This window comes from Athene cunicularia (assembly GCF_003259725.1).
Source record: "Athene cunicularia isolate RWA chromosome Z unlocalized genomic scaffold, athCun1 chrZ_part2, whole genome shotgun sequence".
NCBI classification, from domain to species: Eukaryota; Metazoa; Chordata; class Aves; order Strigiformes; family Strigidae; genus Athene; species Athene cunicularia.
Genome location: NW_020799143.1, coordinates 3,287,287 through 3,300,617, shown reverse-complemented (window position 1 = coordinate 3,300,617; position 13,331 = coordinate 3,287,287). Strand labels below are relative to the sequence as shown.

The following is a 13,331-nucleotide window of genomic DNA, read 5'->3' as shown; positions in this document are numbered from 1 at the left end:
GCTGTGGGGGTGTGGTTGCTGTGCTCCATAAGTTTCTGTTGTACTATGTGATGCTCATCTATGATAGGGTGCAGTCATCAGCCCTGGGGCAATTTACAGTTGTGTTTGAGAAATTTGGGGGGTTCAAGTATCTTTGGAATGTTGACATAAACGTGGTTGGCTTGCTGTTAAGAGCTAGTGTGTTCCTGAATGTGGTTTTGGTTTTGTTTATGGTTAAGCTACTATTTAACAGTATCACTTGGAAACCTACCCCAGGGTAGTGGCTGGGCGTGTGGAGTAGAATGGGCAAGTATCTGGAACAGTGGGCACCTCTGGTGTATTGGAACTTCACTCCTGCACAGGTGCGGAATCCTGAAGAACTAGTGGAATATTTGGAAAAAGTATGTTGTCACCCAGGGTAATTCCAGAGAGGCACAGCTCACTACAACATTCTGGGGCATAGCCCACGCTTACCGAGTGCTATTTAACACTGTTCAGCACCCTCAAGAGGAAGAGAAGGGCTCTGCACCTGGTAACCAAGAAACAGAAACTGCAGTTGCTACAACCCCAGGGACAGGTGCTGTAGCTGACCCAGAGAACCAACTCATGACAGTGTCAGTTGCTCCCATACAGAAGAAGAAATACACAAGGAAATCCCCTCACAGTGTACAGGGTGATGATACACCTTGCCCATGTGGAGGACTTCTGTATGGAGCACTCAGTCATCATATGCCAATGCTTTAGCAATAATGGACTGGACAGATGAAGAGGGACCAACAGTGAATGAACTGGCTCGCTGACTACAACAATATGAAGAAAGTGTATCTTCCCCCATCATCGCAGCTATGAACAAATTATCTCAAGATGTCCAGCAAATTAAAGAGAATATGTCCTACTCCCCACCTGCACAGACCAGAATTTTGGCTATTGGGACCAATCGTTTCTCTACTCGAAGGAACTGGTACCCACCATGGGGGAAGCTGTTGGCGTTGCCTGTGTGACCATGGAGAAGACATAAAGAAATGGGATGGAAAACCTACATACCCCCTAAAAAAGCGGGTATGTGAGCTGGAAGGAGGAACAAGTACAGAATGTGGTCCTTCTGACTTGGAAACACAACTCCACAACCTATAAGCTTATAAGGTATGTTTATCCAGCGCTGAGGCTCACAGGGGATTACTCCACCACAAATGTGCGCAACCACCATGGTAATTTGTCTTGGCTTTATACAACGAAGTGTTACATACTCATGATATTTTCAAAAATGCCTGTACATAGTCATGATCTCTCCACAAAAAGACAGGTTTTATTGTAATGAGTTCTAAGAAGTCATTTCCATGTGCTCCGCCCTGGTCTCCTCCTAGTTGCACCTGCGCAGTGTCTCCTTGTGGTCGTGGGCTGGGGTCTCAGAGATAAAGTATCTCCTCTTCCTCACTGTGGAACTTTTCACCTCTGTTTCTAGTGCAGTCTCTGTAGCCTCCTGGGTTTAGTCTAAACCACAGGGATGGTTTCAACCAGTTCCCAGGGCTATCTTCTTATCTTTCTACTCCATTCCTTCCTATCTTGCAACTCCATTCTAACTTGGTCATCCTTTAACTACTGGATCTCTAATTCCTAAGTTTTATTTACTCAATGTCTAGTTTCTGTATTTTATTTCAATTTTCTATTTTTACTCCCCATTTCACTTTCAGGAGAAATGCTGCTCCGGTTTCCATTAATCAAGTGCCCAAATGGAGCAGAAAAGTCGACTTTGATCATGATCCTATGAGAAGAACTTCTGACTTGTATTCATAAGAAGTGAGTGATCAAGATGAGGCTGAAGCCTGTGCACACCACACTAACCCATTTGTCGTTAGTGGGTATTATGACCAACATCAGAGGGGCCCTGCCTCCAGCCAGGCGGAGGACAGGGAAAACCGAGTTTACTGGACTCTTTGGACTCGATGGCCTGGCACATCTGACCCCCAGCAGTATAAGGCTGTAGTGGGCACTAGTGTGCAATGCACCCTAATGCCATCAAACTTTAAAGGAGCAGAACCCATCTGTATTTCAGGAGTGATGGGGGGGGTCTCAACAGCTGACTGTATTGGAGGCCAAGATGGGCCTAAGTGGAAAAGAGTGGGAAAAACACCCCATTGTGAGTGGTCCAGACACTCCATGCATTCTTGGCACAGATTATCTCAGGAGAGGTTATTTTAAGGACCCAAAAGGTTATCGGTAGGCTTTTGGTATAGCTGACCTTCTGCTGAGTGGGAAAAGTGGCCGGTGCTCTACCTCTGTACTGACTCATGGATGGTGGCAAATGCCCTGTGGGGGTGGTTACAGCAGTGGAAACGGAGCAACTGTCAGCGCAGAGGCAAACCCGTCTGGGCTGCTGAATTATGGCAAGACATTGCTGCTTGACTAGAGAATCTGCTTGTGAAAGCACACCATGTAGATGCTCATGTACCCAAGAGCCAGGCCACTGAAGAACATCAGAACAACCAACAGGCAGAACAGGCTGCCAAGATCAAGGTGGCTCAAGTAGATCTGGACTGGCAACATCAGGGTGAACAGTTTATGGCTCGCTGGGCCCATGACTCCTCAGGCCATCAGGGAAGAGATGCAATATATAGATGGGTTCATGACTGAGGGGTGGACTTAACCATGGATGTTACTGCATGGGTAATTCATGAATATGGGATGTGTTACAATCAAGCCAAATGGTATGGAGGACAATGGTCAAAATATAAATATGGGGAGGCCTGGCAGATTCATTATATCACTCTTCCCACAAACTAGGCAAGGCAAACACTATGTGCTTACAATGGTGGAAGCAGCCACTGGTTCGTTCGAAACTCATGGCGTGTCCCATGCCACTGCCTGGAACACCCTTTTAGGCCTTGAGGAGAAAGTGTTATGGCAACCACCAGCCCTACTCTACAAGTTCTCCCCTACACCATATCCCCCAGCATCTCATCTAAACCACCCTTAAACACATCCAGAGATGGTGACTCCACCCCCTCCCTGGGCAGCCTATTCCACTGTCTGACCACTCTTTCTCTGAAATATTATTTCCTAATGCCCAGTCTGTATCTCCCCTGTTGCAGTTTAAAGCCATTCCCTCTTGTTCTATCGCCAGTCACCTGTGAGAAGAGACCAGCACCAACCTCTCTACAGTGTCCTTTCAGGTAGCTTTAGGGAGTGATGAGGTCTCCTCTCAGCCTTCTCTTCCTCAAACTAAACAGTCCCAGCTCCTTCAGTCGCTCCTCATAGGATTTGTTCTCCAAGCCCTTCACCAGCTTTGTTGCCCTCCTCTGCACTCGCTCCAGCACCTCGATATCTCTCTCGTATTGAGGTGTCCAGTTTTGGGCACCTCAATACAACACTCCAGGTGTGGCCTCACCAGTGCAGAGTACAGGGAGACTGTCACCTCCCTACTTCTGCTGGTCACACTGTTTCTGACACAAGCCAGGATGCCCTTGGCTTTCTTGGCCACCTGGGCACACTGCCAGCTCATGTTCAGCTGCTTGTCAGTTAGAACCACAGATGCTTCTTTTCCAGACAGCTCCAGCCACACCTCCCCAAGCCTGTAGCCATGCATGGGGCTGTTGTGGCCCAAGTGCAGGACATGGCACTTAGCCTTGTTGAAGCTCATCCCGTTGACATTGGCCACTGATCCAATCTATCCAAGTCTCTCTGCAGAGCCTCCCTATCCTCATGCAGACCAACACTCCTGCTTAACTTGGTGTCATCTGTGAACTTACTGATGATACACCCTGTGTCCTTACCAAGATCATCAATGAAGATGTTGAACAGAAATGGTCCCAACACCGAGCCCTGAGGAACACCACGTGTGACCGGCCGCCAGCTGGATTTAGCTCCACTGACCACCACTCTCTGGGAGCGTCCATCCAGCCAGTGCTTGACCCAGCAGACCGTACGCTCATCCAGGCCATGGGCAGACAGTTTTTCTATGAGAATTCTATGGGGAACCGTGTCAAATGCTTTTCGAAAATCCAGGTGGAAAATATCCACAGCTTTTCCCTCGTCCAATAGTCGGGTCATCTTGTCATAGAAGGAGATCAGGTTTGTCAGGCAGGACCTGCCTTTCATAACCCCATGCTGACTGGGCCTGATCCCCTGGTTTTCCATTATATGACTTGTAATGGCACTCGAGATGACCTACTCCATGACCTTCCCTGGCACCAAGGTCAGACTGACAGGTCTATAATTTCCTGGATCCTCCTTTCTGCCTCTCTTGTAGATGGGTGTCACATTTGCCACCCTCTAGTTCCATGGGACCTCCCCAGTCAGCCATGACTTCAGGTAAATCATGGGCAGCAGCTTGGCGAGCACATCTGCCAACTCTTTCAGCACCCTTGGGTGTAACCCATCTGGTCCCACAGACCTGTGTGCATCCAGGTGGTGTAGCAAGTCTCTGACCACCTCCTCTTTAATTGTGATGACCTTGTTCTGCTTCCTCTCCCCATGTCCCAGCTCATGAGGCTGGGTGTCCAGGGAACAGCCAGTTCCACTGCTAGATAAGATGACGTCTCTGAACCTCATTTCAGAACAGACACAAATTTTCTATTGTATTGTACTGCAGCCACTTTCTTGAGTTTTGCAAGGCAGTAGCTAGGCTCCTTGTACATGAACTGTAAGGACTAGGATATGTTACTAATATTATTGAGGAGAGCTTTTCTTGCAGTAATAGACAAAAACAGACTATCTAGGACAGTCTGGTTCCTCTTTCATTTTTGAAGATTACAGTGTCTGTTGTTGAGGTTACAGAAATACTGTGATTTCAGGTGGTTACCTTGTATTTAAATAGGGAAGTAGTGATAATATAAGCAGACTTCTGGAAACTGTCAGGTATTCTGTGAACATGATTGATGTAGGACTTTGCAGTCATCTTTCAGACATATTCAGGGTAGCATGATGATTTTTTTAATACAGATGATCATAACTTCAGGGGAAGCTTCTGATGGTGTTTTCCTCTCATTTGCACCATTTGTTCATGTGTGTTCTCTTAAAAGTGATTTTCAGTTGTCATGTTTCATCTATGAGGCTACAGTCTTTGTGTTTTGTCAGAGTTTGTTTAACAGAATTTTTGTTTGCATGTAACAATGCTTGAGTAACTTTTCCCAGTCAGACTGTTTGTGAAATTTAGTTCATTTTTAGAATTAGTGTTAGGATACTTGTTCTTTATAACCTTTTCTTAGCCCAATTTTTTCTGAGGGCTGTCTCTCTTATCAGGCACATACACATTGTTCATAATGCCATTGTCCTGTCCTGTTCAGCAAAAGAACTTTCTTTTGCTTCACTGCTTTCAGATGTGTGTTATTCTTCTCATGTTGGTGTTCTGCTTCCTCAGAGTAGCTTAAATGAAAACCAGATTGCTTTAAGGTGTTGTCTCCTGTTGTTATGAAAGACATTATCGAAGATTAGGCAGCCTTTAAATAAGTTTATGGACTTCAGAACCATCTGTCCAATATTCATCTATTCCTATATCCCTGAAGGGTATGATATGTTGGCACAGTTGATTATTTATTATATTACACTGTAATAAGATGTCTTTGCTCTGTAGCATGTCCACTTGTATGGCTTCTGTAGTGGTGAAAAATCTGGGAAGAGATGTTCTCTGAAAAGGAATGCTGAACATTAAAAATAAATGGGAAGAGTTTCTAGCGAAATGCTCTTAAAATGTCTGGTTTTCTGCAGAGAGCTGACTACAAAAATTAAGGTGGTGTTAAAAATGTAACAGTTGCTGTGAAAAGGAGTGGAGATTTTATAGTAAACTTATTTCAAGACCTTTTCCTCACCTCCATAAGAGAAATATAGGTGTGTATGCCATTATATAGGTGTTCTTAGCACCCCCAATCTTTTGATATTTACTGTTAACAATTTAAGTATATACACGAAGAGCACTGGCAACCTAGACTTTATGTTGCAGCCAGAGTTGCTCCATAAATTCAAGACTATTTGACTGTGAGGAGCAAAGGTAAATTCATAGACAGTGGTTGCACTTAACTCTCAAAGTGCTGAGCACTTAACATTTGGGGAATAATTATGTGGAATTATTTTTTTGTCTGCCATCTGTAAGATTTTAAAATTAATCTGCAAAATATTGCGAAGAAAGAAGGAAGATACTTTTCAAACTGTTTGTGGTCATTCAGAAAATAAGTCGTAATTATGGAAATTGTAATCGCACTGTCTACTTAACGTGTATTTTTGTTTAAAAAAAAAAAAAAGACATCGGTGCCTTCTCCCAAAATACTGTTGTGGTAGGGATATGGAGATCAACTCTTCTGTCAGACCTGTAGTTATGCACTGTCTGGATGGGTGGTCCCAGTTTGATACTTTAACAAATACTTACATGTAGTTTCATTCTGACTCCTCTGGGATGAGTGTCAAGCAGGCAGTAGTAATCCTGTGTAATCAGACTGCTGTCTGTGGCAGAACTGGCATACAAAGACTAATTTTCAAGACATTGTAAATTGCATTTCAATATTCTAGCTCAGGTTTTCATAGCATTCTGAAAATCATAAAGAATCCTAAAATAATTTTTGCACTTGAATATGTTTTCTGGGTCTTTTGAATATATTGCTATCCAAGTGTTTGAGTACCTAGAATGTGATTTTCTTTAAAGCATAAGAATCAACATCTAATGATTGATTCAGTGTGTCTGTTTTGTGTAAAATTTGTAAAGCTGGTTTTTTTTTTTCTCACTTTGTCATTTCAGATTTGTCCAATATGTGCAGCATTACCTGGAGGGGATCCGAATCATGTCACAGATGACTTCGCAGCTCATCTTACACTGGAACACAGAGCTCCTAGAGATTTAATATCCTTTCCAAGTTGAGGCAGAAAGGCTAGGCTGTTTCATGTAGCAGCAATGATGACTTGTTTTGATTTTTATAGTAAAAAGGTTCTGGTTTTCATGGAACTTTAACACTATGTTTTAATAATACAATTTCATAGTGTTACTGAGATTTTATAATATAACTCAGAAAACTTTTAGATTTGCTGGGAAATAGGATGTTGTCTTTCAGTTAGCTTAACAGGTTATACAGAAGAACATACGCTGAAGAGCTGGAACTATTGGCTTTTTTTTTTTTTAAATACTTGATCTAGGATTTTCTTTTGTTTAATCCCACCCCCCCCACCCCGGATTAACTGATTAAAAGTATTTTGGTTTGGGCTTTTTATTTAAATGACATGCAGGGTACATAGCCTCATACAGTAAGTAATCTCTCTGAAGTATTCCTTTGTGGCTCATTTAAACAGACAGACAAAAAAAAATGTTATTACTTTGATAGTGGCTTTTTTAAAAAAAGGGAAAAAAAATCTAAGCCCTAGCAACTAGAGTTTCTTATGCTAGCACCAGGGAGACAGTGTTAAGGAAGATGGCTCTGTTTCAGTTTTGATTGTGTTTGATTACATTTTAAGTTTGCTAGAGTTACCATGACTTTAGCGTCAGGACAGGCTAAAGCCACATGTTAATTACTACAGAATAATTGGATCAGTGTAAAGGACTTTCACTTTTTGCTCTGCAGAGGAGTAACTAATAATGCGAAGAACACTACAAAGTTAGATAAAAGCCGTTATCTCCACTTTTCCCTGTGGACAGGAGAGGGGCTCTTAGTGGTTGGGAGGAGCTGAGTGCTGAATGCAGTGGCTCTGGTCATATGAACTTGATCACAAGTGTCCATGGAGGTCCTCCACAGTCAGATGCCCCCCAAGGCAGGGTCTTGTCATCCTCCCTTTCAGGTAGAGGTGGGATGAGATTGAGGGGAGAGCGTCTTCCACACCATTGGATCTTTCCTGGCCTTTAGATGGCTTTTCAGTGTTGCTTGATAACTGGTGTAGTGAGTCACTGAGCAATTCTTGTATAAGTTTAGTTCTGCTCTTTCTACCAATTGTGAGTTTTTTGTAGCACTTTTCTAATATGTTTTTTTCTAACAAAATTTACATCCCTATTAACTACATCACACTTTTACCTTTGGTACATTGCTGGCTTCCAACATCAGCTTAACTGCTCTGTAGTCCAGGAAGCTTAAATTTTCCAAGTTAAGGGTGAAATTAATTTCCTACTGGAATGAACAAGGTGTTTGATTAGAATTGATGATTCTGCAGTTTTTTCTCCCCCTCTGGTGGTATCAGAGATGCCACCAGATAGCTGACTTTTAGCTTGGGAATGGTTGAGCTAGCAAAATCGATCTTTTCAAATACAGAGTAAGTCTTCAATGTTGGTCATACCAAAATGGATCTATCTTGGATATATTTTGGGAATACATTGTCCATGAATCAGTATTAAAAACAATGCATGTAGAATTTTCTGCTTGTACACTGTTATTTAGTGATCAGTGTTGTCAAGTCTCCAAAACACGATAAGTGTATCCTGAAGTGATTATTCCATGCTGGTCTCTACATCATATCTAACGATAGGCAGGTCTGAAGTAGGAAAAAAAGAAGAGATGCCCCTTTTCATCCAAGGTCTGGTGGAGCAGGAAGGAATAACTGTCAAAGTCATGGAGCTGTGAGAGAGCTGGTCTCTAATACCATTTTATTGCTGTTCCAAACATCATATGAGTTTAAAGTTGTACAGAACAACTTTCCATGCTCTGTAACAACCTTTATGTACAAAAAGGAGATGGAAAGAGAGAAGACTCTTTGCTTGCACTTTTTCTAGAGTGAAGATTTCTGTTAGTTTGAGGTAAGCTTTTACTCCTGGAGTTATGAGGAGTGGCTGGCCTCATCTTCCAAGTGTTGATTAGACATGTGTGGTTTATTTTGGGTTTTGGGTTTTTTTGTGTTTTTTTCTTAAATTGTCCCAGAAGGCTGCATATGTTTCCTGTTATAAACCTTGTGCAACCATTGCAAGGTATGTCCTTTATTCCTACAGTCTAGAGACAGCTCTTTAAAGCCCAGTTTCTTACTTCAGCAGGAAAATATTTGAAAATTTATTAAATACAGCTTTTCAGCATCAATCATATAAATAGTTCTCACATGACTATTCAGTTTACCTGTTTGTCACAAATTAAGAAAAACCCTTGTAAATGTTAATCTAGCACAGCTCGTGAGACTTTGGTGCACACTTAGCTAAGTATTTAAAGAATGGTTTATCTCAAAACACTTTAAAAGCTGCAATTAGGAAAGTTATACCACAGTATTGTGTCTGCTTGAAAAATTCCCCAATATTGTCCCTTTCTACCAGGTCTAGTTACGAAAAGCTTGCCAAACACCATGGGGACATTAGTCCATCTACTATGGTATCTCCTGACCAGCAGCATCCAGTTTTAGTACACTCAGAGGTGAAAGGCACCCTATGCTAGGCAAAGTATGTTATGTGCCTCTTACACCCTAGATGTTAAGTGGTTTACACTGTAACGTAACTGATGAGTTTGAAAGAGGCAAACTTTCTCTAAAATCTTTTTGTAATAGCCAGAAGTTCTTTCTTGCCATGAGAAGTCTAGTAACTTCTTTCAGTTTTAAGTTCTTGACCTCCATGATGCCCTGAGGTTTTCCACTCTGTGTTTTGTGAAAAGTACATTGGACATTACTCTTATACAGTAATGGATACCATATAAGTAGTAAGCATACTATTAATGGCCTCAAGTTGCCCCAAGGAAGGTTTAGACTGGATATTAGGAAGCATTTCTTTGCAGAGCAGGTTGTTAGGCATTGGAATGAATGTGCTGCCCACGGAGGTGGTGGAGTCCCCATCCCTGGAGGTGTTTAAGAGTCGGGCTGACATAACACTGAGGGATCTGCTGTAGTTGGGAACTGTCAGTGTTGGGTTAATGGTTGGACTGGATGATCTTCAAGGTCTTTTCCAACCTAGATAATTCTGTGGTTATAAAAACAAAGAAACGGGAGATGGTAGGATCTAAGCTAGAAGTCTAGTAACAGTAAAATAAAAATATTCAAGCCTATGCTATTTCATTTTGCACTAGTGAATTATACTTGGATTTTTTTAAATAAAAGGAAGCCTTATCTGGGCTGTCTTGGAAGAATGAATGTTAATAACTTTCAAAAAAAACACCTTTAAATAATTTGTTGATTGTCTGAATTTATATGAGGAAGTGTATAAAAGGTATGATTTGAAATATAAGCATCTGATATGGACAAGTAGGGTAAACCAGGAAAATGAAAGGCATCATTGTCATAACTGGAATTACTGCTATTTCTTTGGCTAAAAGAGGAAAGGTGAAAGAAAGGGGTGTGATGAAAGTGCTGAATTCTCCAGAAACCTCAGTATCGTAAGGACTGAAGTGATAAAACTTGGATAAAATAATGAAGTACAGAAGTCAAAAGGAATACAGTATTATGCACTTTTGATAGGAATGACAATAAACTTTATCATTTTTGATACTTAAGAATTGGGGAGGGAGAATAAAAACCTCTTTAATAAGCTTGGGTGAATATGCATTTGTCAGTTTTCAGATTAGTGAGTAGAAAACTTTGATCTACAAAAACTAAGAAAGTAATGCTGATGTTTTGTAGACACTACAAAAAGGTGGAGAAACACTGGGAGCTTGGTGTACACATGACTAGGTATCTTGAGCTCAGATCAGTATGTCTTACTTGCACCGTAGCTACAGTGTAGTTTACCTTTGCTTCAGAAGTTGCATTGTTATTTTAGGAGTGAGTAACAGTGCATGCCTGCGTATTTCACCCATCAAATGTCCTTGCTGTTTAATAGTCAATGCCAAACAGTTCTGTTTTCTTAACTTCTTGGTTACGATGAATCCAGTGGTGTTCGGCATGTACGTAGGATGTTCCACCCAGGCCGGGGTTTGGGAGGCCCTCGTGCACGTAGATCAAACATGCACTTTACTACCAGTTCCTCTGGTGGGCTTTCATCTTCTCAGAGTTCATATTCTCCAAGCAATAGGGAAGCCATGGATCCTATAGCTGGTAAGAGCTGTAACCATTCATTTTACCCTAGTTTCCTTCTTACATGGAGGAATTAAAATTCAGAATTATAGTAGTTGCCTGGTTGTTATGAATCTGCATGTATAGATATGTTCCACACTTGAGCAGTGTGCTTGGCTGGGTTGTCAACAGGGCCTGTGCATGGAGATGCTGAAACTGCTGCCTGTAGCTTGTGCTTTTAATTCTAGACAGTGTAAGGCTGTTTCCCAAACCTAATCTATGCACAGGTATACATTTTTACAAGTGATTGTGTCCAACTTCCATCACCTATTTCAATACATCTCATTTTAATTGTCATGTGGATAAAGGTGTTTATGGAAGAGAGTATCTGTCTCAATGAAGATGAAATTAGCTGAATTTGAGTATTAATGGACAATTAAAATATGTTCAGTTTGCATTCAGGCTGCTGTATGAATGACAGACTTGCTAATATCATGCCCTTTTTTTGTGTACTTGGAAATTCTTACATAAATGTACTGTTGCAAGCATTTGCAGTGTATTTTGGTAAAGTTTAGAAAAACTCTGAGGAGGAAAGGGTGTCTTATTTTCAACACCAGAAATAATGAAGATGTCTTTAGGATTCCCAGGAATAACTTATTTGGTGTAAGTTTAGCGCTGATGTGAAAAGAACTTTTTTTACAGGAAAGAAAAAATAGAGAATGAAGACAAATCCAAAACCAAATATAATTTTCCCTAGGGGGAAATCTAATTCTGTTTATGCAGTGGTCTTTGACCATGCTGGTGTGTCAGGGAAACCTCAGAATTTCTGTCATAATCCACCTTTGCTTCAGATGCCAAGAAGTCATAATGCTTAAACTGGAGCTTCCTACTTAATCATGTTGTGACTTCTTCAGAGGGAGGTAGACAGACAGCCATCTTAATGAGGCATTGGCTCTGAAAGGGGAGCTGTGGCTCCACTGCCTGCCTTAGTCATGGTCCCCTTGTCTGCCTTCTACTGGCTCTGGTGCCCTGTTGGCCTGTTGTGACCAGATCTAACTGATTAAATTAGCTGGGATGAAGTATCCCATCAAGAGAAGAAAATGTTAAGTGAGGTCATAGGAAGATCTGAAAAGAACTGGATTTGTGTAAGGAGGGAGGATGTTTGTGACATCTCCAATGCAAGACCTTGACTTTCTCTTACAAGAGCAGTCTGTTCAGCTCAGTTAAATGTGATGTAGCTGCTGAGGTTTGTTTTCAGCCTCACAAGGCCTCCCCACTTAACAGCATTAAATGTAGTATAAAATGGCATTCTTCTGAATCTTTGTTTTGGTGGAAGCTGTGTTTTTGCATTCAGAGTTCAGCACATGGAGCTGGATGCCCTCCTTATACCACTTCACTGTCTCAACCTCACATCTGCTTCCCAAAATACTGTTTTGCTCTGTTGTGAGGTTTAACTTATGCTTTAACTTACAGTGAGAATAAATACATCTAAATCCTGTTTGGAAGTTTGATATGGCTCCCCTTTTACTGCAGTAATAAGTAGGAAAGGCCATCAAAATTTTTCTGATTAAAATAAATGGAGTTTATAACACATTACGCTTTTTAGTTTTTTCCCCCTGTGGCACTTTCTAGTAATTGCAATAGAATTAAGTTATTTAATCTTGATATTGCTGTCACTGTTGATAAAAGTAACTTGACCATCCTGAGTTCCTGATGTGGAAAACAACTGCATTTTGCTTTATTTCCTCAAAGAAATCCTTATTTAGAAGGATCGTATTTTGTTAAGGAAGGAAAATTGACCTATATAGTAACTTTGTGATGTAGGGATGAGGGGCAAAAGCAATATCATCCCCTACTTCCTCTGCCCTTGTATCAACTATGGCAAGCATGTGATATAAGTAGTGCATTTTTCACAGGGTGTAGAAGGGAAGCTGCAGTAATGCACTGAGCAGTAATTTGCTGCTAGTATTTATTTCAAAAAATTCTATGTGGATGAAACTTGCTATAAGTATTCCATCCCTCTGAACTGGAAGATTTATGGACAGAGTTCTTTTAATTGCTAGGCCATTGTGATGGTTTGACTGGCTAAATGCCAGGTATCCACCAAGTCGCTCTATCACTTCCCCCCCCTTTTTCCCCTTGTTTTCTCAATAGGGTAAAGAGGGGAAAGAAGATAAACTAACCCTTGTGGGTGAAACAAAAGCAGTTTTAATATAAGCAAGGCAAAGCAAAAGTCTGCGCGCGGAAGCAAAAGCAAACAGATTTAGTCTCTACTTCCCATGGACAGGCGATGTCGGGCCTTCTCAGGAAGCAGGGCTCCAATACACGTAGTGGTTGCTTCGGAGGACCAAGGGTGACCCCACCCCCTGCCTCCTTCCTCCCAGCTTTATACTGAGCAAACGTCATATGGTATGGAATATCCCTTTGGTCGGTTTGGGTCAGCTGTCCTGGCTGTGTCCCCTCCCAAAGATCTTGCCCACCCCGTCCCACTG

The 13,331-nt window shown here is 41.6% G+C and overlaps 1 protein-coding gene across 1 annotated transcript in view; it reads left to right on the top strand.

The window, feature by feature from the left end:
* Window positions 1-13,331, top strand: part of KCMF1 (potassium channel modulatory factor 1) — a 39,727-nt gene that overhangs the window by 15,854 nt on the left and 10,542 nt on the right. The window contains exons 3-4 of the mRNA XM_026866216.1: window positions 6,704-6,805; window positions 10,707-10,881. Coding sequence (XP_026722017.1) covers window positions 6,704-6,805; window positions 10,707-10,881 — 277 coding nt within the window. The remainder of the gene's footprint in view (window positions 1-6,703; window positions 6,806-10,706; window positions 10,882-13,331) is intronic.